This window comes from Salmo trutta, chromosome 19 (assembly GCF_901001165.1).
Source record: "Salmo trutta chromosome 19, fSalTru1.1, whole genome shotgun sequence".
Lineage (NCBI taxonomy): Eukaryota > Metazoa > Chordata > Actinopteri > Salmoniformes > Salmonidae > Salmo > Salmo trutta.
In genome coordinates this window covers 15,142,514-15,169,283 of record NC_042975.1, presented here as the reverse complement: position 1 = coordinate 15,169,283, position 26,770 = coordinate 15,142,514, and the positions used below count along the sequence as shown (strand labels likewise).

Sequence of the window (26,770 nt, the reverse complement as noted above, 5' to 3'; positions counted from 1 at the left end):
GAGCGGATGGTTGGGGGGCCAGAATATAATTACAAATAATTAGCAAACTGACTGCAAGAGTTGGAAACAGATAATATTTGACTAAAATATAATCATTTCAAACCTTGCTTACATTTGTATATGATCACATCTCTCTATTATGCCTAGGAATACTTGGGAACAGTTCCTCAATGCTGGAAGGGAGGCCTGAGTGAAAAAGTTTGGGAGCCCCTGGTAAAAGAGGGGACTGCCTGTGCCCAGTGACATAGATAAATGAGGGTACTGGGTGTGCTGGTGGAGGGGTGAAAGGAGAGACTGGTTGTTCATGTTTTGATGTGTAACTGCATCAGTGGACTGTCCTGTGGTGATTATGCAGGGGCCTAGATTACAGTCATGGGATTAAGACAAGGCTGCTCTGTACAGACTCAGTCAGAGAGAGAAAAAGACCCACTGTACCATGTTAGAGACACACACAAGCACACGTGCACACACACACACTTACAGACTCTCTCTCTCACACACACACACACTCTCTCTCTCTCTCTCTCTCTCACACACACACACATGCTTGAACAAACACACAGGCAGAGAGACTCTCAAACATTAACACTCACACACCCACACATACAGTGGGGGAAAAAAGTATTTGATCCCCTGCTGATTTTGTACGTTTGCCCAATGACAAAGAAAGGATCAGTCTATAATTTTAATGGTAGGTTTATTTGAACAGTGAGAGACAGAATAACAACAAAAAAATCCAGAAAAACGCATGTCAAAAATGTTATAAATTGATTTGCATTTTAATGAGGGAAATAAGTATTTGACCCCCTCTCAATCAGAAAGATTGAGAGGGGAGATTGTCTTTTATACAGGTAACGAGCTGAGATTAGGAGCACACTCTTAAAGGGAGTGTTCCTAACCGCAGCTTGTTACCTGTATAAAAGACACCTGTCCACAGAAGCAATCAATCAATCAGATTCCACTCTCCACCATGGCCAAGACCAAAGAGCTCTCCAAGGATGTCAGGGACAAGATTGTAGACCTACACAAGGCTGGAATGGGCTACAAGACCATCGCCAAGCAGCTTGGTGAGAAGGTGACAACATTTGGTGCGATTATTCGCAAATGGAAGAAACACAAAAGAACTGCCAATATCCCTCGGCCTGGGGCTCCATGCAAGATCTCACCTCGTGGAGTTGCAATGATCATGAGAATGGTGAGGAATAGCCCAGAACTACATGGGAGGATCTTGTCAACAATCTCAAGGCAGCTGGGACCATAGTCACCAAGAAAACAATTGGTAACACACTACACCGTGAAGGACTGAAATCCTGCAGCGCCCGCAAGTCTGCCAATGAACATCTGAATGACTCAGAGGACAACTGGTGAAAGTGTTGTGGTCAGATGAGACCAAAATGGAGCTCTTTGACATCAACTCAACTCGCCGTGTTTGGAGGAGGAGGAATGCTGCCTCTGACCCCAAGAACGCCATCTCCACCGTCAAACATGGAGGTGGAAACATTATGCTTTGGGGGTGTTTGTCTGCTAAGGGGACAGGACAACTTCACCGCATCAAAAGGACGATGGACGGGGCCATGTACCGTCAAATCTTGGGTGAGAACCTCCTTCCCTCAGCCAGGGCATTGAAAATGGGTCGTGGATGGGTATTCCAGCATGACAATGACCCAAAACACACTCGGCCAAGGCAACAAAGGAGTGGCTCAAGAAAAAGCACATTAAGGTCCTGGAGTGGCCTAGCCAGTCTCCAGACCTTAATCCCATAGAAAATCTGTGGAGGGAGCTGAAGGTTCGAGTTGCCAAACGTCAGCCTCGAAACCTTAATGACTTGGAGAAGATCTGCAAAGAGGAGCGGGACAAAATCCCTCCTGAGATGTGTGCAAACCTGGTGGCCAACTACAAGAAATGTCTGACCTCTGTGATTGCCAACAAGGGTTTTGCCACCAGGTACTAAGTCATGTTTTGCAGAGGGGTCAAATACTTATTTCCCTCATTAAAATGCAAATCATTTTATAACATTTTTGACATGCGTTTTTCTGGATTGTTTTGTTGTTATTCTGTCTTTCACTGTTCAAATAAACCTACTATTAAAATTATAGACTGATCATTTCTTTATAAGTGGGCAAACGTACAAAATCAGCAGGGGATCAAATACTTTTTCCCCCCACTGTACATAGACTCTCAATGACACACACATACTGTACATAGACACTGTTAGAGTGCATCTTACCCAGTCTGGCCATGGCTGTGCTAAACTGACATTCTTAAAAGGAATGCATCCCTATGGGATGCAGCAGACTTAGTTTAGGGAAAACAGAAATTGTGTCCCAAATGGCACGCTATTCCTTTTATAGTGCACTGCTTTTGACCAGAACCCTATGGGCCCTTGTCAAAAGTAGTGCACTCAAAAGGGAATAGGGTGCCATTTGGGACACAAGCCAGACTTCAGTTTGATGTACAGTAGAGTAGAGCCCTGGTGGTCAACCTCTTGTTACCTCAGCTGCTCATTCTATCTGAAGGATTCAACAGAAAACTGTCTATGCCCCAAATGGCACCCTGTTCCTTGTATAGTGCAGGACCCTGGTCAAAAGTAGTGCACTATGTAGGGAATAGGGTGCCTTTTGGAACAGAGCCTGTGTTGTGTCTGTAACCGCCTGGTCACAATAAACAGCGTCTGCTGTTTCTGCAGCTGTGTATTGTAGGTACAGCCAGAGCTACGTCCATGGTGCCTGGTGTATGTTTGCTCATTCACCTGAGTGGGTTTGTATACCCATTTCCCATAACGTGCTCCTTTTCAAGGATAGTTTGTCAGCAATGCCTCACAATACTGTAAGTGCAACTGCAGGCTAGTGACTAGAGATGGCATTTCTTCAGAAGCGCCATAGACCATTTGAGCAGTGGTCTAATTTCATCTGGGATAAAGGTAAAGTCTCAGTTTTGGATAGAAACATTTGTTTACCTGCAGGATTACAATAACATTTTTGAGGGTTTAGGTGGGTCAGGAGTCAGGACACAAAATGAGGGAACCACTCTCTTAGGCAAAGACCAAATTAGCAAAAACTATTGGTTTGAGATGAGTGGGAGCGTGGTTCCACCATTTTGTGTCCTGACACACTCCAACATCCATTAGGCTGTATAATAGATAGTGTGTTGGTCCCTCAAGTGTACGGCATATTGCACTTTCACTTTAAATGTGTAGCTATAGCACTTTGAATGAATTATTTTGTGTAGTTTCTGTGTTTTCATGTTTTATGTACGTCTTTTTGTATGTCTTTTTAAGCACATGACCAAATAGATTTTTCCCTGGTGGGATAATAAAGTTGATCTGAATGACAAAATCTCACTGTAGATGCATCATTAGCCTATGTCTGTGGGTTCTCATGTCTGTGGGTTCTCTTGTCTGTGGGTTCTCTTGTCTGTGGGTTCTCATGTCTGTGGGTTCTCTTGTCTGTGGGTTCTCTTGTCTGTGGGTTCTCTTGTCTGTGGGGTTGACCTCTGCTTTGTCTGATTTATAACTGTGTTATTGGTTCTGTTTTCCAGGGGAATTCTTCGTGGCCAATCGGGAAGGACAGTCAGAATCCGGGTCCCGCAACACAGTCCCCCGCTCTTTCTCGGCCCCCTACCCCTCCCTGGAAGGCATCGCCGAGGGGGCCGGTGAGGGGGAAGACGAGGCCTGGGCCTGGGACCACAGCTCGGGGCCAGGAGGAGGGCTGGATGTGGAGGGGGAGCCCACGGAGGAGGACTATCGTCAGGCCCAGCGCGTTGAGACATATATCCTGAGCCTGATCCAGCGGCGCGCCCTGCCCCCTCGGCCCTGCAAGCCCCGCACCGCCATCACCGTGGCCCGCCAGAGCAGCCTCTGCCGCAAGGAGCCCCAGCCTCCACCAGCCGCTGCCTCCACCCCTGAGCACCACCCCCACCACCACCAAGCCGCTGGTCCCCCTCCCTCCGAGGGTCCCCCTGCTTCCTGGGCCTGCCACAGCCTGGACCAGGAGCCGTATGCTTGCATTGCCTTGCTCCCTGATGACTCCCCTCTACCCCATCACCACCCTCACCCTCACTACCCCCAACCAAGGCCCAGACAGCCGTTGGCCAACACCCACTCTGCTTCCCTGGACTCCCCCTGCAGCATACCTCCATCCCAGGACCCCAGCAGCCACGAGCCCGACTCACCCCATCCCTTCCACCACGGCTACCCGGCCCCTCCCCCGCCCCGTTCGCCTCCCTCGCCTGACGAGCAGCTGGTCAACGCCCAGTACATCCCCGCCCAACCCCTCCGGGCCCCCACCGCCAGGGCCTCCGCACACTCCCACTCCCATAGGGGGGCCCCTGGGGGACCCAAACCCAGCCGGGGCGCCTATTCTCCAGAGAGGGGTTCTCAACAGCAGCCGGCCCCACAGCAGCTGCAGCAAGTCAAGTCTAAAGCCACCCCCAAGAAGTGTCGCTTTAGCGAGGAGAGGGAAAGGGAAAGGGAAAGGGAAAGGGAAAGGGATAGGGAAAGGGAGAGGGACAAGGAGAGGGACAAGGAGAGGGACAAGGAGAGGGAGAGGGAGAGGGAGAGGGACAGAGAGAGAGAGCGGGAGCGGCCAGTAGGTTCCAAGAAGCCTGGAAGACGAGCCTGCAGGTCCCAGTCTGAGAACAGCCTCAATGGGCAACGGGGCGTCCCTGAACGCAAGTACAACACGGTGGAGAGAGACGGGGGAGGATCAGGGTCAGGGAGCGGCCGCGGAAGCCAGTCCAAGGGGAAGAGGCCCCAGCCGGGCAGCACAGGCTACCGCCGCTGGCGCTCCACCCTTGAGCTCAGCCAGGATGAAGCTGAGCAGCCTTCACAGCCGCCCCCAGCTGACCAGGGCTCCAGGCGCACCCGCAAACCCCGGCCGCCTCCCCCACCTTATGCCTACATCAACCCACACCCGCATCATCACCCCCATCTGGAGTACCTGGACCGAGAGCTCGCAGCCCTGTGTCGGCCCGAGGAGCGCTACCCCCACCCGGGGCAGGGCGAGTCCGAGTCGAGCCTGAGTGAAGACTCGCCGGCCTCCAGCACGCTGTCAAGCGACTCAGACGAGAGCGGGGGTCTGGTGTGGCCCCAGCAGCTCCCCCCTCAGCTCTCCTCCCCCCCGACGACCACCGCTCCGGCTGGGGCCCCCCTGCAGCCCAAAGCCTTCGTCAAGATCAAGGCCTCCCACGCGCTCAAGAAGAAGATCCTGCGCTTCCGCACAGGCTCCCTCAAAGTCATGACCACCGTTTAGAGTGCCGCACAGGATCCGTATTTAGCAGTTGGGGGTTAAGATAATTTAGTGTGTCTCTCTATATGCACCTGGTTTCCTTTGAGGAGAAGCGCCGTCTGTTTTGAAGAGCAGCAAGTACAGAAGACAGCCAATTTAACTCACTGCACTGCCTAACTGTACATACATACATAGACTCTTTGGCTTTCAATGCATCCTTCATAGGCCTCAGATCTGCCATAAACCCTCCTGAACAAGCAAACAGAGCTGAGCCTGAGCTCTAAACTATGATCCCAGATCTGTGAAGCTTTCGGCTATTGCCTGAGCCTAGCCAGGCGGGGTCTGAGACAAGATAATATGCTATGGGGCTTGAGTTGGGGCTAGTGGTCACTTCGGTGGCTAAAGTAAACATAAAACTGGGACCCAGAGCCTAAGAACCCCCCCCACCCCCCCTCCAAAAAAGGCCTTATCCCCCTGTTATCCCCCTTTCCCTCCCCCTGACAGAGAGTACTGTGAGCATGATATGTCCCGTCATGTGACCTGTGACTCAGCATCAACGTGTCTGTAGTCTAGGTTGCGTTCCAGGCAGACTACATTGCAGACATTGTATCAACCAATGGATACATGCCATGTTATTAACTGCATAACGCAGTTGGGTATCAGACTGATAAATCATATAATGTGGTTAGGTGATACGTTAAACACCTATCTAGCTGGGAAATCTGGCGTTGTCATATCTGGAGGGTGTATGCAATGTAGCCTGGAACGCTGCCCTCCTCTGCACATGACCACCTGTGTGGTGTGATTGACCCACTCCTGTATTTATGAATGTAGTCTGTAAATAAAATGAGCTGGGACCATGTAACCTTAAGGGGACCACAGAGGTCTTGTCTCTCAACCACCGGCTGTCAATGTGTGTTTCATTGGACGGAGAGAGAGAGTGAAAGTGAGTGACTGTGGGTGTGTTTGCCTCTCTAGCTCTTTAAAGCTCTCAAGCTGTGACGCATAATTAGTGTTGTTAGTGTTCCATCCTGATTCACACCAAGGTTTACCACGCAAAAGACCATGCATGGGCTGTGTCTGAAAACATTACTGGCTGTCAAATCCTTGCTGTTCCTGTTTACTCAATTCCTCACCTTCATCTCAAAGCTCTTTGGAGGAGAAGGCCCAAGGGGAGGGATCTTGGGTACTCTGTTCCAATGCACTTTGAGAGGGAGGAGAGGACTGGTGGAAACAAGGACGGAGGATGCAAGGATTTGTCAGCTAGAAATGTTTTCAGACACGTCCATGGATGGGCTCTTTCTAAAATTCCATTTCAGAGCAAGGATAAAGCTATGACGTGATGAAAGACAACCTTGCAATAAAGGTACCGATAACATGATTGATTTTAAGAGAGATACATGATACACATTTTCCTTCTGACAATTCAGACCACATGTGGCATATCTGACACTGTAGCCAGTCCAGTTGCTCTATCTCATGGAGATAACATGTAAACTACAGTGGGGGAGTCCCAAATGGCTCCCTATTCACTACATAGTGTTCTACTTTTACCAGAGCCCTATGGGCCCTTGTCAAAAGTAGTCCACTATATAGGGAATAGGGTGCCATTTGGGACATAACCAGTATCTGCTGTGCTGGGTGGTACCAGTGGAGCCAACCGCGCAAATAACCTTTCACTGAGGTAGGTGGTGGAACACACACAGGCAGGGAATCACACACACCCTTTTAGCAGTGAAAAGCCTGGTGCTGCAGGGGATGTAGGTGTTAATTGAAAGAAAAGAGGGAGTTGGGGGGGTAAAGGAGGGTAGTTGGGGGGGTAAAGGAGGGTAGTTGGGGGGTAAAGGTGACAGAGGGTGGAAGGAGGGAAAGCGGGGTAGATGGACATGGAAAAGCAGAGGGAGAGCAGTGGTGAAAGCAAGGGAGGGGCTGGTTTCTGGGTTAGAGATGTTATCTTGTTTTTGTTGTTGTTGTCATGCAGGTCTAGTCTGGCGTGTCACCAACATGGCTGCAGGCTGCAAGCCAGAAGACAGGAATTCACATAAACACTTAATCAGTTTCTTCCCCTGGAGAACTAACAAGATCATTAGCCCCAGACGTAGCGGAGCAACTTCCTACAAACACAGACAATTACACATACAAACACACACACACACACATACATACACATACACATACACACACACACACACACACACACACACACACACACACACACACACACACACACATACACATGCTTGAGCAAACACAAAGGCACTGGCACACACACAGACACACATTCAGGCACTGGCATACATATTCACAGGCACTGCCTTAGGCACACACATGCATACACACATGCATACACACGCGCAGACACATACACATAAACCGAGTGGGAAAGAAGGGCAGGAAAGCTTCATCATGTAAGATGCTGAGAACTCCTATGACAAAACTTTGACAGACACCCATTCTTACACACACATTTACACACTTCAAAAAGGCCCTTGCCCTAAGACCTTTCCTTCCATTGCCACATTCTGGTACACACACACAAATGCACATGTCTTAGTGCAGCTGCAGAATACAGCACTATTGACTAAATGAACAGGGAGTGTGTGAGGCTGGGGGAAGAGAAGAGGACATGGATTTCTGGGATATGGGTTGGGCATTATGACACTGTTCCAGCTGTGTCAGTCATCCGTCCTGCTGCAACAGGAATAGAAAAGAGAGTGCAGGAGAGGAGAGGAAGGCTCTAGAAAAGAAGATGGGCGGTTGAGAGAAACTAGCTGAAACTACCCTAATCAGTCCTGCTGGAAATAGAGAGGGAGGAGAGATAGAGGGAGAGAGACGGAGAGGAAGAGGGAGAACTCAGGCAAAATAAAGAACTCTCTGCAGCCTCCCTCTCTCTTCACTCGTTCACTGTCTCGCTCTCAGCCATTTCCCCACCCACCACCCCCTCTCTTTCTCACCCTCCCTCTCTATACCTCTCTCCCTCCCTCCATCTGGATTTGGTTAGAGAAGCATGCTCCCTTCAGGGCTAGGAACCTGGGGTATTTCCTGAGAAGCAGTGATACAAGAGAGGGGGCCAGTCAGCCAGCACTGGGCCAGAAGAGGAAACCAAAACACAGAAAGAGAAACAGAAAAGGAGGGAGGGAGAAAGGGAAAAAAGGAGAGTCAAACTCAACTGAATGGAGGCCTGGCCGGCGCCACATCTGGGTTTGATTTGAGGGAGAGGGAGGGAGTGAGAGTTAGAGAGAGAGGAAAGAACAGGGATGGTGTTGAGTGAAGGAGGAGAGAGAGAGAGAAAAGGGGCTTTATTTTTGGCACTTGGTTAGATTCAGAGTGATTGACCTATTTTCTCTTTTTATCTAGTTTTTCTTGCTGTCTTTATCTCCTTGCGCCCCGACTTTGATGACTGAGCAGCCGTTCACTCCTTTTCTCATTTTCACTCTGTCTGTCTTTCCTTTCTCTACTCCTCACCCTTCCAAATTCACACACATACTCACAAGGCAATTAGAAATGCCAGACGGGCTCATTTCTCTAACTTGATCACTATAAATCAGAATACTTAGAGAGTGCTCTTCTCTACCATTGATGGCCTGATAAATCCTACCCCCGCAAACCTATGTGAACTTTCCTCTACATCTAAATGTGACGGGTTTACGGCATGTTTCAGAGATAAGATAACCTACATTAGGCTGGGTATCAGTCAAGCAAGACCTGATGAGAAGTTTGTTGATATGTACTGTATCCTAGCCTACCATGCAAAAGCAGTATGGTTTTATTTTCCCTGGTTGGCACAGAAGTTCAGAAGTGATATCTGAAGTAAACATTAGGAATGTGACCAAAATGTATTTTTAGGTGGAACATTGCTAAGGGGCGGCTGTTTCTCTCTCAGACTGATACAGAGAGACTCATCAATGCTTTTATTACAAGCAGGCTGCTCTCCTGTCTGGTCTACCAAAGGAAGCCATCGGTCAACTGCAAAACATACAGAATGCTGCAGCACGGGTACTGACCAAGACCAGATGGAGAGCACACATTACAACGGTTTTAAGGTCTCTGCACTGGCTGCCTGTGAGTTTTAGAATTATTTAAGATTCTTCTATAGGTTTTTAAATCAATCCACGATTGTGCACCGCAATACATGTCAGACATGCTTTTAAGTTATGTACCCAGTAGGTCCCTCAGTTACTGACCTTTTAACTATCCATGGAGAGTCAGCCTTTAGTTACTTAACCTTTATTTAACTAGGCAAGTCAGTTAAGAACAAATTCTTATTTTCAATGACAGCCTAGGAACAGTGGGTTAACTGCCTTGTTCAGGGGCAGAACAACAGATTTGTACCTTGTCAGCTCGGGGATTCAATCTTGCAACCTTTCGGTTACTAGTCCAACGCTCTAACCACTAGGCTACCTGCCGCCCCTATTATGCCCCCAGCCTCTGGAATAGCCTGCCAGAGAACCTGAGTGGTTCTGTGGACATATTTAAAAGAGATCTTAAAACACATCTTTTTAGCTTTGCTTTTCCTCAGGGTGCTTTTTAGTTGTTCAGTTTGTGTCATTCTTTTGTTTTTTATCTTATGCTTGTTGTGTAGTAAATACTTCAGCTTATATTTTCTTCATTTTTTCCTGTAATACACATTGAATTGCATTCCATGTCTGAAATGTGCTGTATAGATAATGCTTGATTTGATATACTCACGCACACACAAACACACACACCCTCAAACCCCCATAAATCATGCCTGCCCTTTCCACATCCATAACCCAACACAAAGAGGGGCTCACACACAGGAGCTACAGTGGGGAGAACAAGTAGTTGATACACTGTCGATTTTGCAGGTTTTCCTACTTACAAAGCATGTAGAGGTCTGTCATTTTTATCATAGGTACACTTCAGCTGTGAGAGACGGTATCTAAAACAAAAATCCAGAAAATCATATTGTATGATTTTTAAGTAAATCATTTGGATTTTGGATACCACGGTCTAGGAGCCCAGCCAGCAATGTTACAGAGAGAGCTGGGGTATGAAGGAGGAGACTGGGTGAAAGTGGCTTGTTTGACGGGGAGGGGGCAAGATCTTTTGTGGACAGACACCCCAACCTCTGGGATAACTCATACCCCCCTCCCATGACAGACAGCTCCCCCCAGGGTCCAGCCCTATAGCTGGCCCCCAAACCCTCTTCCCTCCAGTCCATGCGGTCAGACAGACAGACCGGCTGATGAAGGACAGAGCCCAAAGCAGCAGGCACATAACAGAAACACTGGTGGCCCGCATCGGACACAAAACAGCCACTGTGACGCCACGCCAGCGGTGCAGCACAGGGTTGTGTGTGTGCGTGTTTGTGTGCATGCATGCATGTGTGTGTGTGTGTGTGTGTGTCTATGAACACAGTCCCACAATCAATGTCCATCTCACATTTCACGCTGATGTACTGTAGATTTTGCTTGCATGTACAGCGCAGGAACTTCGCCTTTAATGGTACAGACACACAGAGAAATGTGACTGCTGATATATACTTAGCACAGTAGGAGGCCGTTCCTGCTTTTGCTAGAACAAAAGATGTTCCTCCTGTGTATCGTCCTGGTACCGACGAACCAGCCTTTTGTACTTGTAGAATCACAATGCTTGTCAGTGGCCGAGAACTTGAGAGCACAAACCTCCACGTGGGTGAGCCGACAGATGTGACAAGAACAATGAAAAAAGAAAAAATAGGACACTTTTCCCTTTTTATCAGAATGTTCTAACTAAAACAAGAAAGCTGCATCTAGCTTTTACATCTTGTTAGGTTCAGTTTGATAATGTGCAGTTTGATAATGTGGCGCCGACAGGGATGGTCGCCTCGCTTCGCGTTCTTAGGAAACTATACAGTATTTCGTTTTTTATGTATTATTTCTTACACTGTAACCCCAGGAAATCTTCAGTCTTATTACATACAGCCGGGAAGAACTACTGGATATAAGAGCAACGTCAACTTACCAACATTACGACCAGGAATGCGACTTTCCCGAAGCGGATCCTCTGTTTGGTCCACCACCCAGGACAATGGATCGGATCCCAGTAGGCGACCCAAAACAACGGCGCCGCAGAAGGGGCAGACTGAGCGGTCTTCTGGTCAGGCTCCGTAGACGGGCACATCGCTAACCGCTCCCAAGTATACTACTTGCCAATGTCCAGTCTCTTGACAACAAGGTAAATGAAATTCGAGCAAGGGTTGCCTTCTAGAGAGACATCAGAGATTTAACATTCTCTGTTTCATGGAAACATGGCTCACTCGGGATACCTTATCAGAGTCGGTACAGCCACCCAGTTTCTTCACGCATCGCGCAGACAGAAACAAACATCTCTCTGGTAAGAAGAAGGGTGGGGGTGTATGCCTTATTATTAACAAGTTGTGGTGTGATCATAACAACATACAGGAACTCAAGTCCTTTTGTTCACCTGACCTAGAATTCTTTACAATCAAATGCCTACTGCATTACCGAGAGAATTCTCTTCGATTATAATCACAGCCATGTATATCCCCCCAAGCAGACACCTCGACGGCCCTGAAAGAACTTCATTGGACTCTATGTAAAATGGAAACCACAGATCCTGAGGCTGCATTTATTGTAGCTGGGGATTTTAACAAGGCTAATCTGAAAACAAGGCTCCCTAAATTTTATCAGCATATTGAATGCACATCCTGGGCTGGCAATATTCTGGATCATTGCTACTCTAACTTCGGCGACGCATACAAAGCCCTCCCTCGCCCTCCTTTCGGCAAATCTGACCATGACTCCATTTTGTTGCTCCCAGCATATAGTCAGAAACTGAAACAGGAAACGCTCGTGCTCAGGTCTGTTCAACGCTGGTCCGACCAATCTGATTCCACGCTTCAAGATTGCTTCAATCACATGGACTGGGATATGTTCTGGATAGCCTCAGACAACAATATTGATGTATACGCTGATTCGATGGGCGAGTTTATTAGCAAGTGCATCGGTGATGTTGTACCCACGGTGACTATTAAAACCTTCCCCAACCAGAAACCGTGGATTGATGGGAGCATTCACGCAAAACTGAAAGCGCGAACCACTGCTTTTAATCATGGCAAGGCGACCGGAATCATGACCGAATACAAACAGTGTAGCTATTCCCTCCGCAAGGCAATCAAACAAGCTAAGCGTCAGTACAGAGACAAAGTAGAGTCGCAATTCAACGGCTCAGACACGAGATATATGTGGCAGGGTCTACAGTCAATCACGGATTACAAAAAGAAAACCAGCCCCATCGTGGACACCGATGTCTTGGTCCCAGACAAACTAAACAACTTCTTTGCTCGCTTTGAGGACAATACAGCGCCGCTGACACAGCCTACCTACCACCACTACCAAAACCTGTGGGCTCTCCTTCACCGCAGCCAACGTGAGTAAAACATTTAAACGTGTTCACCCTTGCAAGGCTGCCGGCCCAGACGGCATCCCTAGCCGTGTCCTCAGAGCATGCGCAAACCAGCTGGCTGGTGTGTTTACGGACATATTCAATCAATCCCTATCCCAGTCTGTTGTTCCCACATGCTTCAAGAGGACCAGCATTGTTCATGTTCCCAAGAAAGCTAAGGTAACTGAGCTAAACGACTATCGCCCCGTAGCACTCACTTCCTTCATCATAAAGTGCTTTGAGAGACTAGTCAAGGATCATATCACCTCCACCCTACCTACTCATCATTAAGCTCGAGACATTGGGTCTCGACTCCACCCTGTGCAACTGGGTCCTGGACTTTCTGACGGGCCGCCCCCAGGTGGTGAAGGTAGGAAACAACATCTCCACCCTGCTGATCCTCAACACTGGGGCCCCACAAGGGTGCGTTCTCAGCCCTCTCCTGTACTCTCTGTTCACCCATGACAGTGTGGCCATGCACACCTCCAACTCAATCATCAAGTTTGCAGATGACACTACAGTGGTAGGCTAGATTACCAACAACGGCAAGACGGCCTACAGGGAGGAGGTGAGGGCACTCAGAGTGTGGTGTCAGGAAAATAACCTCACACTCAACGTCAACAAAACAAAGGAAATGATCGTGGACTTCAGGAAACAGCAGAGGGAGCACCCCCCATCCACATCGACGGGACAGTTGTGGAGAAGGTGGAAAGTTTTAAGTTCCTTGGCGTACACATCACGGACAAACAGAAATGGTCCACCCACACAGACAGTGTGGTGAAGAAGGTGCGCCTCTTCAACCTCAGGAGGCTGAAGAAATTTGGCTTGTCACCAAAAACACTCACAAACTTTTATAGATGCACAATCAAGAGCATCCTGTCGGGCTGTGTCACCGCCTGGTACGGCAACTCAACTAACATTGAATGGCTGCTGCCAGCATAATGACTCAAATCTCTAGCCACTTTAATAATAAAAAATTGGATGTAATAAATGTACCACTAGTCACTTTAAACAATGCCACTTTATATAATGTTTGCATACCTTACATTACTCATCTCATATGTATATACTGTACTCTATACCATCTACTGTATCTTGCCTATGCCGTTCGGCCATCACTCATCCATGTACTTATATGTCCATATTCTTATTCATTCCTTTACACTTGTGTGTAAGGAAGTTGTGTGAAATTGTTTGATTACTTGTTAGATATTACTGCACGCTCGGAACTAGAAGCACAAGCATTTCGCTTAACACTCGCATTAACATCTGCTAACCATGTGTATGTGACTGTAACGCCCTGGCCATAGAGAGGGGTTTTTGTTCTTTATTTTGGTTAGGCCAGGGTGTTACATTGGGTGGGCGTTCTATGTTCATTTTTCTATGTTTTTGTATTTCTTTGTTTTGGGCCGTGTGTGGCTCCCAATCAGGCACAGCTGTAGTTCATTGTTGCTGATTGGGAGTCACACATAAGGAGCCTGTTTTTCCTTTGGGTTTTGTGGGGGATTGTTTCTGTTTAGTGTCTTGCACCTGACAGTACTGTTTGGCTGTCGGTTTTCTTGTTTTTTGTATCGTGTTCGTTCGTAAATTAAAACTCAAGATGAACACTAACTCCACTGCACCTTGGTCTACTTCCGCTGACAGCCGTTACAAAATCACCCACCAAAAACGGACCAAGCAGCGGAGGAAGGAGAAGCACCAGGAGAGGGGTAATATGGACTCATGGACTTTGGAGGAGATGGAAAGGTGCGTTCAGGATTCCTGGAGATGGGAGGAATTGCTCGACAGAGGTGGACCGTGGGCTCAAGCTGGGGAGTATCGCTGCCCGCAGTGGGAGATCGAGGCGGCGATAGCTGAGAGGTGCTGGTACGAAGCGAGGGAGCGCAACAGGCATGAGAGGCAGCCCCCCCCAAAAAAATTTGGGGGGCACACGGGGAGTGTGGCAGAGCCAGGATTTAATTCTGGGCCAACTCCCTGTGCTTACAGGAGGCAGCGCAGTACTGGTCAGGCACCGTGTTATGCAGTAAAGCGCATGGTGTCCCCAGTACGTGTTGATAGCCCGGAGCGCTATAGGCCAGCCCCCCGCAAGTGCCATGCGAGTGCAGGCATCGAGCCAGGACGGATTGTGCCGGCTCAGCACGTCTGGTCTCCAGTGCGCCTTTTCGGTCCAGGTTATCCTGCACCGGCTCTGCGCACTGTGTCTCCAGGGCGCTGGGAGGGTCCAGTTCGCCCAATGCCTGCGCTCCGCCCGTGCCGGGCCAAAGTGGGCATTCAGCCTGGAGTGTGGGTAAATAGCCTAAGTACCAGAACTCCAGTGCTCCCCCACAGCCCGGTTTATCCTGTGCCTCCTCCTCGGTCCAGGCCTCCAGTGGGTCTCCCCATCCTGGTCAAGCATATGCCTCCTCCAAAGGCCAGGCCTCCTTCATGTCTCCCCAGCCTGGTGAGTCCAGTGCCTGCGCCCAGAGCCAGGCCTCCTTCATGTCTCCCCAGCCTGGTGAGTCCTGGGCCAGAGCTGCCAGAGAAGCCCGCCAGTCCGGAGCCGGCAGAGCCGCCCGCCAGTCCGGAGCCGCCCGCCAGTCCGGAGCCGCCCGCCAGTCCGGAGCCGCCAGAGCCGCCCGCCAGTCCGGAGCCGCCCGCCAGTCTGGAGCCGCCAGAGCCGCCCGCCAGTCCGGAGCCGCCAGAGCCGCCCGCCAGTCCGGAGCTGCCAGAGCCGCCCACCTGTCCAGAGCAGCCAGAGCTGCCCGCCAGCCTGGTGAGTCCTGTGCCTGCGCCCAGGGCCAGGCCTCCTTCATGTCTCCCCAGCCTGGTGAGTCCTGTGCCTGTGCCCAGGGCCAGGCCTCCTTCATGTCTCCCCAGCCTGGTGAATCCTGGGCCAGAGCCGTCAGAGCCGCCCGCCAGCCCGGAGCCGCCAGAGCCGCCAGAGCCGCCCGCCAGCCTGGTGAGTCCTGTGCCTGCGCCCAGGGCCAGGCCTCCTTCATGTCTCCCCAGCCTGGTGAGTCCTGTGCCTGTGCCCAGGGCCAGACTTCCTTTATGTCTCCCCAGCCTGGTGAATCCTGGGCCAGAGCCGCCAGAGACGACCGCCAGCCCGGAGCCACCGGAGCCGCCCGCCAGCCCGGAGCCGCCGGGGACACCCGCAAGCCGGGCACAGCCAGGGTCGCCCGCCAGCCGGGCGCAGCTAGGGGCGCCACTTAAGTGGGCTACGCCGAGGGTGGAGCGGAGGCCACGTCCCGCACCTGAGCCGCCGCCGTAAGAAGGCCCACCCGGACCCCCCCCTTCAGAGTCAGGTTTTGCGGCCGGAGTCCGCACCTTTGGGGGGGGGGGGGTACTGTAACGCCCTGGCTATAGAGAGGGGTTTTTGTTCTTTATTTTGGTTAGGCCAGGGTGTTACATTGGGTGGGCGTTCTATGTTCATTTTTCTATGTTTTTGTATTTCTTTGTTTTGGGCCGTGTGTGGCTCCCAATCAGGCACAGATGTAGTTCGTTGTTGCTGATTGGGAGTCACACATAAGGAGCCTGTTTTTCCTTTGGGTTTTGTGGGGGATTGTTTCTGTTTAGTGTCTTGCACCTGACAGTACTGTTTGGCTGTTGGTTTTCTTGTTTTGTTGTATCGTGTTCGTTCGTAAATTAAAACTCAAGATGAACACTAACTCCGCTGCACCTTGGTCTACTTCCACAGACAGCCGTTACAGTGACCAATAAAATTTGATTTGACCTACTCATTAGTTCGCTAGCTAGCTAACGTTAGCTTACTAACTAAGCCACAGTCACACACGTAATATGAATGGAAATGGGTGGTAAGTGCAGCACAATGAACACAACAAGAAATGCTTTATCAAGATAGCTATCTAGCAAGATGATGAAGAAATTATTTATATACAGTACCAGTAAAAAGTTTGGACACATTCAAGGGTTTTTCTTTATTTTTACTATTTTCTACTTTGTAGAATAATAGTGAAGACATCAAAACTATGAAATAACACAAAACTATGAAATAACACACATGTAGTCACCAAAAAAGTGTTAAACATATTTTAGATTCTTCAAAGTAGCCATCCTTTACCTTGATGACAGCTTTTCACACTCTTGGCATTCTCTCAACCAGCTTCATGAGGAATGCTTTTCCAACAGTATTGAAGGAGTTCCCACATATGCTGAGCACTTGTTGGCTGCTTTTCCTTCACTCTGCGGTCCAACTCATCCCAAACCATCTTTATCCTGTTAGGGCTAGGGGGCAGTATTTACATGGCCGGATAAAAAACGTACCCGATTTAATCTGGTTATTACTACTGCCCAGAAACTAGAATATGCATATAATTATTGGCTTTGGATAGAAAACATCCTAAAGTTTCTAAAACTGTTTGAATGGTGTCTGTGAGTATAACAGAACTCATATGGCAGGCAAAAACCTGAGAAGATTCTGTACAGGAAGTGCCCTCTCTGACCATTCCTTGGGCTTCTTGGCTCTGTTTATTGAAAACTTAGGATCTTTGCTGTAACGTGACACTTCCTACGGCTCCCATAGGCTCTCAGAACCCGGGAAAAAGCTGAATGATGTAATTCCAGCCCCAGGCTGAAAAACATTAGCGCCTTTGGTAAGAGGTCTATCAGAGGACCATCAGACTGAGGCTCGTGCATGAGGCGACCCCATGTTTTTAGTTTCTCTCTCTTTGTACTAAAACACAGATTCCCGGTCGGAATATTATCGCTTTTTTACGAGAAAAATGGCATAAAAATTGATTTTAAACAGCGGTTGACATGCTTCGAAGTACGGTAATGGAATATTTAGAATTTTTTTGTCACGAAACGCGTCGGGCGCGTAACCCTTATTTACCCTAAGGATAGTGTCTTGAACGCACGAACAAAACACCGCTATTTGGATATAACTATGGATTATTTGGGACCAAACCAACATTTGTTATTGAAGTAGAAGTCCTGGGAGTGCATTCTGACAAAGAACAGCAAAGGTAATAACATTTTTCTTATAGTAAATCTGACTTTGGTGAGGGCTAAACTTGGTGGGTGTCTAAATAGCTAGCCCTGTGATGCCGGGCTATCTACTTAGAATATTGCAAAATGTGCTTTCACCGAAAAGCTATTTTAAAATCGGACATAGCAAGTGCATAGAGGAGTTCTGTATCTATAATTCTTAAAATAATTGTTATGTTTTTTGTGAACGTTTATCGTGAGTAATTTAGTAAATTCACCGGAAGTTTGCGGGGGGTATGCTAGTTCTGAACGTCACTTGCTAATGTAAAAAGCTGGTTTTTGATATAAATATGAACTTGATTGAACAAAACATGCATGTATTGTATAACATAATGTCCTAGGATTGTCATCTGATGAAGATCATCAAAGGTTAGTGCTGAATTTAGCTGTGGTTTTGTTTTTTGTGACATTATATGCTAGCTTGAAAAATTGGTGTCTGATTATTTCTGGCTGGGTACTCTGCTGACATAATCTAATATTTTGCTTTCGTTGTAAAGCCTTTTTGAAATCGGACAGTGTGGTTAGATTAACGAGAGTCTTGTCTTTAAAATGGTGTAAAATAGTCATATGTTTGAGAAATTGAAGTAATAGCATTTCTAAGGTATTTGAATAACGCGCCACAGGATTCCACTGGCTGTTACGTAGGTGGGACGATTTCGTCCCACATATCCTAGAGAGGTTATTGGGTTGAGGTCGGGTGATTGTGAGGCCAGGTCATCTGATGCAGCACTCCATCACTCTCCTTCTTGGTCAAATAGACCTTACACAGCCTGGAGGTGTGTTTTGGGTCATTGTTCTGTTTAAAAACAAATGAGTCACACTAAGCGCAAACCAGATGGGATGGTGTATCGCTGCAGAATGCTGTGGTAGCCATGCTGGTTAAGTGTGCCTTGAGTTCTAAATAAATCACTGACAGTGTGAAAAGCAAAGCACCCCCACACCATCACACCTCCTCCTCCATGCTTCACGGTGGTAACCACACATGCGGAGATAATCCGTTCACCTACTCTGCGTCTCACAAAGACATGGCTGTTGTAACTAAAACTCTCACATTTGGACTCATCAGATCAAAGGACAGATTTCTCACCGGTCTAATGTCCATTGCTCGCGTTTCTTGGCCCAAGCAAGTCTTTCTTATTATTGGTGTCCTTTAGTAGAGGTTTCTTTGCAGCAATTGAACCATGAAGGCCTGATTCACGCGGTCTCCTCTGAACAGTTGTGTCTGTTATATGAACTCTGTGAAGTATTTATTTAGGCTGCAATTTCTGAGGCTGGTAACTCTAATGAACTTATCCTCTGCAGCAGAGGTAACTCTGGCTCTTCCTTTCCTGTGGCAGTCCTCATGAGAGCCAGTTTCATCATAGCGCTTGATGGTTTTTGCGACTGCACTTGAAGAAACTTTCAAAGTTCTAGAAATGTTCCATATTGACTGACCTTCATGTCTTAAAATAATGATGGACTGTCATTTCTCAAATGTCATTTCCCAAATAGGGCTGTCTTCTGTATACCCCCCTACCTTGTCACAACACAACTGATTGGCTCAAACGCAAGAAGAAGGAAAGAAATTCCACAAATTAACTTTTAACAAGGCACACCAGTTAATTGAAATGCATTCCAGGTGAATACCTCATGAAGCTGGTTGAGAGAATGCCAAGAGTGTGCAAAGCTTTCATCAAGGAAAAGGGTGGCTACTTTGAAGAATATCAAATATAAAATATATTTTGATTTGTTTTTACTTTTTGGGTACATGATTCCATATATGTTATTTCATAGTTCTGATGTCTTCACTATTATTCTACAATATAGGAAATAGTAGAAATAAAGAAAATCCTTGAATAAGTAGGTGTGTCCAAACATTTGACTGGTACTGTAATTCACTCTCCATTATCCCATACTACCAGTGCCAGTTCGCTTGCTAGTGTCATGACGTTGCCCTCTTTGGGGATAACGAGTACCATCCCCCTCTCTCTGCCCCATCCCCCTCTCTCTCACCACCTCTCTCTTATCCCCCTACCAACAGGCTCTGTTAGGCAGGTCATAAATTCCTAGCGGAGTTCTCTCCTCATTGCCAGAGTATAAGAGAGAGTGAGTTTTCATAGAGAGAACAAAGGAACTTCTTCCACATCACAGAACTTGAGAACTGAACAATATTCATGTTCTGGAGAATGTATAAACTGTCGGTGAAGTAGCCAGCTACGAACTGGTCCATTTTGTACAATTTGGTGACCTCAGGAAAGACAATACAGCCACATTACCATAACTCTGTTTATACAAGATTCTCAGTTGTGAGGCTTGCATCTAATTGTTGTATAAAATGAATGAGTAAAGATGAAACTATTTGTGAAATTATGTAATGTGATTTTAAACTGTTTAATGAAGGAAATTCCAATTCCCTTTGGAGTTTAACTAAATCATTGGCCCGCCCCATGAGAACAGACATTGATCTGCCGTCATGGGACAGCACCTTTCTACTGTTACGAATATAACCCCCACCGGGAGGAGTTCCCTTCAGACCAGTACCTCATCACAGAGATTTTAAGGTTTGAGTAGATTGCTGAATCTTTTAACCATACCACGTGGTTAAACTCTGAGACTATCGATCCAACAGAATAAGAGCTACTCTTCGATACTAATTACTAGTCTGCAGCTAGAAATGATGTACCCGTGAATGCGAAGGCCGACAACCGCCGAAACATCTATCTATAACAACATTGCTGAATGTTACTCTGAACTATCCATTCTAACCACGGCAGAGAGAGAGAGGGCGGACAAACTCTCCAACAGAAACTAACTTTCCAACAGAGATCACAATGACACACTGAGCGTAAATATATATATTGATTGCAATTATTCCCGAATGAGTGAGCGTTCATGTGCAAAGGGTTAGCATTTAAATTGTTAGAATTATCAAGTGTGTAGTGATTCATTTGCGTAATTCCCGCCTTTCTCAGTCTACACCCACTTCCCTTTTTTCTACCAAGCCCCTATACCGGTTTAGAACACTAGGGCACATCTCCTATCATTTCCTTATAACCATATCTACTTTGTTTGTATGTTCATTTCTGTGATTATTTAGTTAGTTAATAAATAAATGATTGAGACAATTGATGTATGGATGACTCATAGTGAAGACTGGGTTCGTGCAGATAACCAACAATTTATGACATTTGGAATGAGACTAACGTGAGGTAAAGAATAATTCATTAATTAGAAGACTAATTGATCAGATATTAAAATATCTGAAAGTTATATTATAACTTTGTAATCTGAATATTTTCCTTGGTGCCCCGACTTCCTAGTTAATTACATTTATCTGATTAGTTAACAAGTAATAATATTTACAGAGAATTGATTTGATAAACTAACAGTCTTCAGTTTAATGATGCCAAAGACACAACACTAGCTAACGTTAGCTAAACAGTTAGCTAGCTATGTTGTGCTAAATGGTGATGCTAGCTACTCCACCGACTCAACTGCTAACAGGCAGCTGCTTCATAAAAAAATTAATCCATTGTGATTTAATTGTAATGCTGCTAGTTATCTAGTTGTGGCAATCTGGTTATTATCAACAAGGGCTTAATGCAAATTCTAGCTAGCTTAACATACACTGTGTGAACATCGATCTCTTCACTTGGTTTCCAATGGAGCCTCACTGCTTCTTTCTTCTTTCTTTCTCTCTCTATCTCTATTTCTCTCTTTCTTTCTTTCTTTCTTTCTTTCTTTCTTTCTTTCTTTCTTTCTTTCTCATTCTCTCCCTCTTTCTCTCTCTCTCGCCTGTTCTCTCCCAGAGGTTGCCTAATTTTTTAATCTCCGTTGCCATGGAGTGCTTTTATATTTAGCCCGCTTCTGGTAGAGGGACCTGTGGTTTCCTTGTCTGCTAGGATTTAATGTTCAGAGGCGATGTGCTTTGCAGGTGTTGCTCTCTCTGCAGCATGGACAGCAGCTCTCACCCACTGTTTAGACTCCTGTGACAGCGCAGTTGATATGTGTGGTTTACAGACGAAACAGTATCAGCACAATGTCCCACTGAGCCTACTGTGAAAGCAGCATTGTGAAATGTTGTGAAAGACGCCACAAAAATGCACTTCAGCATGAGGTCATGTGAGATCCGGATCTCTGTCAGTAGTAGGCCTATTGTACAGGAGGTTGGTGACACCTTAATTGGGGAGGACGGGCTCGTGGTTATGGCTGAAGTGGAATGGTATCAAACACATCAAACACATGGTTTGATGCCATTCCATTTGCTCCGTTCCAGCCATTATTATGAGCCTTCCTCCCCTCAGCAGCCTCCACTGGGCCCTACTGCATGCTCTGACAACAACTGCCAACTGAGTTTTTTTTTCTCAAAACTGACAGATTTGTCTGAATTTTTCTATTTATTTAGATTTAACCTTCATTTATCTAGGCAAGTCAATTAGGAACAAGTTCTTATTTACAATGACGGCCTACCACATCAGGACACGAGAGACACCACAACACTACACAAAAAAGTGACCTAAGACAACAACACAGCATGGTAGCAACACAACATGACAACAACACAGCAGCAGCACAACATGGTAACAGCACAAATATGGTACAAACATTGTTCGGCACAGACAACAGCACAGAGGGCAAAAAGGTAGAGACAACCATTCATCAAGTGGAGCAGCCACAACTGTCCTAATATGGATGTCGTACATGTAGTTGTTCCTTCAAGTTCCAAGCTCCATGTTGAGTACCACTCAGAGTTAATCTATGAGATGAGAGTTGGTTGATACTTTTTTACATGTGGAGGACCACTGTAAACATAAGATTAAAGGGATGAATTGCTACTCTTCAACTATTAAAATGGCAGTAATGCAATTGTGCTACTTTTGTGCCTCGTAACAGAGTTTTGTTTCAGAAATGGACATCTGGGAGGTCTAGACTCAATAATTTGAGACATGCTTGAACATTTGTAACCCACTGTAGCTTACAGATCCTGCTTTATAAATAATGCACGAGGATGCAGTTGTCTCGTGCATCTTCAGTGTCATTTTAGTAGCAAAATTCCAAGATCCTTTGTTCTAAAATGCCCTTATGCTCAAGTAGTGATTGTGTAATTGTAGCTTGTTGGAAATTGCATTGGAGTTATTGGGCGAGGATTGGAGAGCGGAGTGGAGTTGGCCTGCTGTTGTGCTGCCCACGTGAGGTCTGGTAGTGTAACTGCATCGTTACAGCCTTGAAACACAAACACAGAAATATCTAATTTACTTATGTATTCACACCCCTGAGTCAATACTTTGTAGAAGGACCTTTGGCAGCGATACAGCTGTGAGTCTTTCTGGGTAAGTCTCTAAGAGCTTTCCACAGCTGGGTTGTGCAAGGTCCATTATTATTTTCTAAATTCTTCAAGTTCTGTCCAATTGGTTGTTGATCATTGCAAGACAAGACCTTTCCAGGTCCTTTCAAGTAGATTTAAGTCAAAACTGTAACTCGGCCACTCAGGAACATTTATTGTTTTCTTGGTAAGCAACTCCCGAGTGGGAGCAACTTGGTAAGCAACTTTAGGGCTTCTGAGTGGCGCAGCGGTCTAAGGCACTGCATCTTAGTGCTAGAGGTGTAACTGCAGAAGCTGGTTTGATTCTGGGCTGTATCACAACCGGCCGTGATTGGGAGTCCCATAGGGCGTCGCACAATTGGCCCAGCGTTGTCCGGGGCTGGGCTGCCATTGTAAATAACAATTTGTACTTAACTGGCTTGCCTAGTTGAAAAAAAACCCCTAAAAACTCCAGTGTAGATTTGGCCTTGTGTTTCAGGTTATTGTCCTGATGAAGGCAGTGGTTCATTTGTAAAACGGGAGGTGCCGGAACAAAAAGTGAGCACAAGAGGGGGGTGACCTGGGAAGTTGTGAGGTACCGGATTGCATGAGAAAAAAATGATCATCTTTATAATAAAGCATGCATATCATCACATTTGTGTAGTGACAGAGCAGTAGAGTAGAAGCATTTAAAGAACTTGCACACATGGGGAACATTTTTAGTGGCCAAGGGCCTGGGAAAAATGTGGCCTTTTATAAATGCATTTTATGCAATTCTACGTCATTTTACATGACTGGAGACTTTGACAAAATCTTTTTTAATAGAGCACAAATTATCGAAATGGCAGGCTACTTTTACACTGAAAAACTGAGAATCTGAGATCAATGAAAACTACCATGTCTTGAATCCACCATCCGCCTAGGCATAGGTGTGTGGAGACACACTGTAGGCTACAATATTAGGAGGAAATTATAGTCCTAAAAATGCTTTCCAGTTTCACTGACTCACCCAGTGATGCACAGCTCATTCACTGGTGATGGCCGATGCGCTTATGCCGAAAGCCTATCTCTCTCTCTCTCTCTCTCTCTCTCTCTCTCTCTCTCTCTCTCTCTCTCTCTCTCTCTCTTGTTACAGTTTTTCTCAATTGCTAAAACACTAAAACCCATTGGCTGAACAAAGTTCTCAGTTGCCTGGACTCATTTAGCTAATTATGCAGTCTGTTGTCAATACCTTAAACCATTTCACATGGTAAAACACAATTTGCAGATCTCACTTAGACTTTTCAACAAAACTCTAAACACATTCTCATTCTCAAAACACATTCTGCACTCTAATGCACATGTCATCCATACTGGTAAACACAAGTGGCAACAATCAAATACAAATAGAGAACACATGTCATTGATTGAACACAACCACTCAAAATTGATTTAACCTGTTTCAAATGATGCGACACAACCAATATAAGCCAGTTCAGAGAGCAAACAGGTTGTTGAAGGTGGGAAGGAGAACGTTTGAGAATGGATAGAAGAAACAATGTGAGAGGACGAGGACGAATGCGTATGCGAGGTGGGCGACGAGGAGGAAGACGAGGGCAAGAAAGAGGAAGAGGAGGATGAAGAGGAAGACAGAGTGGAAATATCTGATGAAATTCGAGCAACAGTTATAGAACATGTTCTTGTCCATGGACTGACAATGAGGGAAGCAGGACTTAGAGTGCAACCCAATTTGAGCCGATTTTCTGGGTCCACCATAGTAAGGACATTCAGAGAAGAGAACAGGTACAGTATACTACTGTATTTTTGTAATTACAAATTTACTGTACTACACTATATGCAGCTGTTTCAATAGACATTTGTAAAGTTAATCACTGTGTGTATTGTACTGCATGAATATGTTTTGTAATTGCACAACTACTTTTTGTAGAATTGCAAGGCTGCCACATGCAGGTGGAAGGACAGCTATATTCACTCGGGAGCAAGAGGCCGTTATAGTTGGCATGGTCCTTCAAGATAATGCAATACGACTCAGAGAAATCCAGGAACGAGTGAAACAAGACAACACACACTTCCAGGGGATCGACAGTGTGAGCATTTCCACAATTGACCGTGTCCTCCATCGTAACAGGATGCGAATGAAACAAGTATACACAGTACCTTTTGAGGGCAACTCACCAAGGGTGAAAGAACTGCGAGCTCAGTATGTGCAAGTAAGTGTACATTCAGAAACATTTACTGTAATCCAGATTGTCTACAGTACTAACACATACTATGTGAATGACATTACTCTTCAGTACATACAATGTATGTGAATCAGAAGTGCATACAGTAGGCCTAATTGTACTCTACAGTATAGCACTGTCTCTGTACGACTTACAAAATCCTACATACAGTATATTGTATTTCTACACAGACAATATTTGACTTGGAATCCTTGGACAGACCCCATGAGTTCATCTTTGTCGATGAAGCAGGCTTCAATCTAACAAAGAGGAGAAGGAGAGGCCGAAACATGATTGGACAGCAGGCCATTGTTGAAGTCCCTGGTCAACGAGGTGGCAATGTCACAATCTGTGCTGCTATCAGCAGCCATGGTGTTCTACATCACCATGTTACACTCGGGCCATATAACACCCAGCACCTTCTAAGATTTATTGCCAATCTAAGAGATATTTTATTTGAGCAGCATGTTCAAGAGTAGCAGGGTCAAGAGCTAAATGAGAATCCCATTCCCACCTATTGTCACGATCGTCAAAATGAGTGGACCAAAGCGCAGCGTGGTAAGTGTTCATCCTTGTAATTTATTTTACCTCAGAACACTACAAACAAACAAATAAACAATGAAAACGACAGGCACGTCTTGCAGGCTTAACAAGCAGTACAAAATTAAGATCACACAACTACAGGTGGGGAAAGGCTGCCTAAGTATGATTCCTAATCAGAGACAACGATAGACAGCTGCCTCTGATTAGGAACCATACTCGGCTCAAAACAAAGAAATAAACATCATAGAATGCCCACCCCACCCCACACCCTGACCTAACCACATAGAGAAACAAACCGTCTCTCTCAGGTCAGGGCGTGACACCTATGTGACAGTGTGGGACAATGTCAGTTTCCACCGAGCTGCTCAGGTAAGGGAATGGTTTAACATCAATGGGCAGTTTATGAACTTGTACCTCCCTCCATACTCGCCTTTCCTGAATCCGATTGAGGAGTTTTTCTCCTCTTGGAGATGGAAAGTGTATGATAGACAACCCTACACCAGAGTAAATCTGCTGCAAGCCATGGATTTAGCCTGTGGTGATATAGGTGAGGAATCATGTCAGGGCTGGATACGGCACACAAGAGGCTTCTTCCCCCGTTGCCTCAGGAGGGACAATATTGGTTGTGATGTCGACGAAGTGCTCTGGCCTGACCGAGCTCAAAGACAAGAAGAAGCACATTGATCACATGTTTACTCCTTTGATTTTTGTCCCTTTTAGTATTGTATACTGTAGTACAGTGCATTGTAGGCTGTATATTGTACAATGGACAAATTGTATGGCCCTGAACATTGTGCTTTCCATTTATTAACAGTACTGACTGCTCAATAGATTTTGGCTGGTTGTAGGTTCATATCAACAAAGAACAAGAATTACAGTATCACAGAGACAAAGGACAAGTTTGTGAGATGCAGGGTACAGTACTGTAAAAATAGGGGTACAAGAAGGAGGAAGAACAAAAAACTAAATTGCAAAGAGCAAAGCAGAGTAGTAATTTCTGATCAATTTTGAGCTACTATGATAGAACGTGTTTTCGTTCATCAAAAGACAATGACGGAAAAATATGAATATTTTTTTAGATTAAAAATGTACTTCTCCCTGAG

The 26,770-nt window shown here is 46.3% G+C and overlaps 1 protein-coding gene across 1 annotated transcript in view; it reads left to right on the top strand.

The window, feature by feature from the left end:
• The window catches only part of LOC115155073 (dapper homolog 3), a 40,966-nt gene extending 34,838 nt beyond the window's left edge, over positions 1-6,128 (top strand). The window contains exons 4-5 of the mRNA XM_029701860.1: positions 3,538-4,446; positions 4,534-6,128. Of these exons, the coding sequence (XP_029557720.1) occupies positions 3,538-4,446; positions 4,534-5,249 (1,625 nt within the window). The 3' untranslated portion in view covers positions 5,250-6,128. The remainder of the gene's footprint in view (positions 1-3,537; positions 4,447-4,533) is intronic.
• Positions 6,129-26,770: the final 20,642 nt, after the last annotated feature.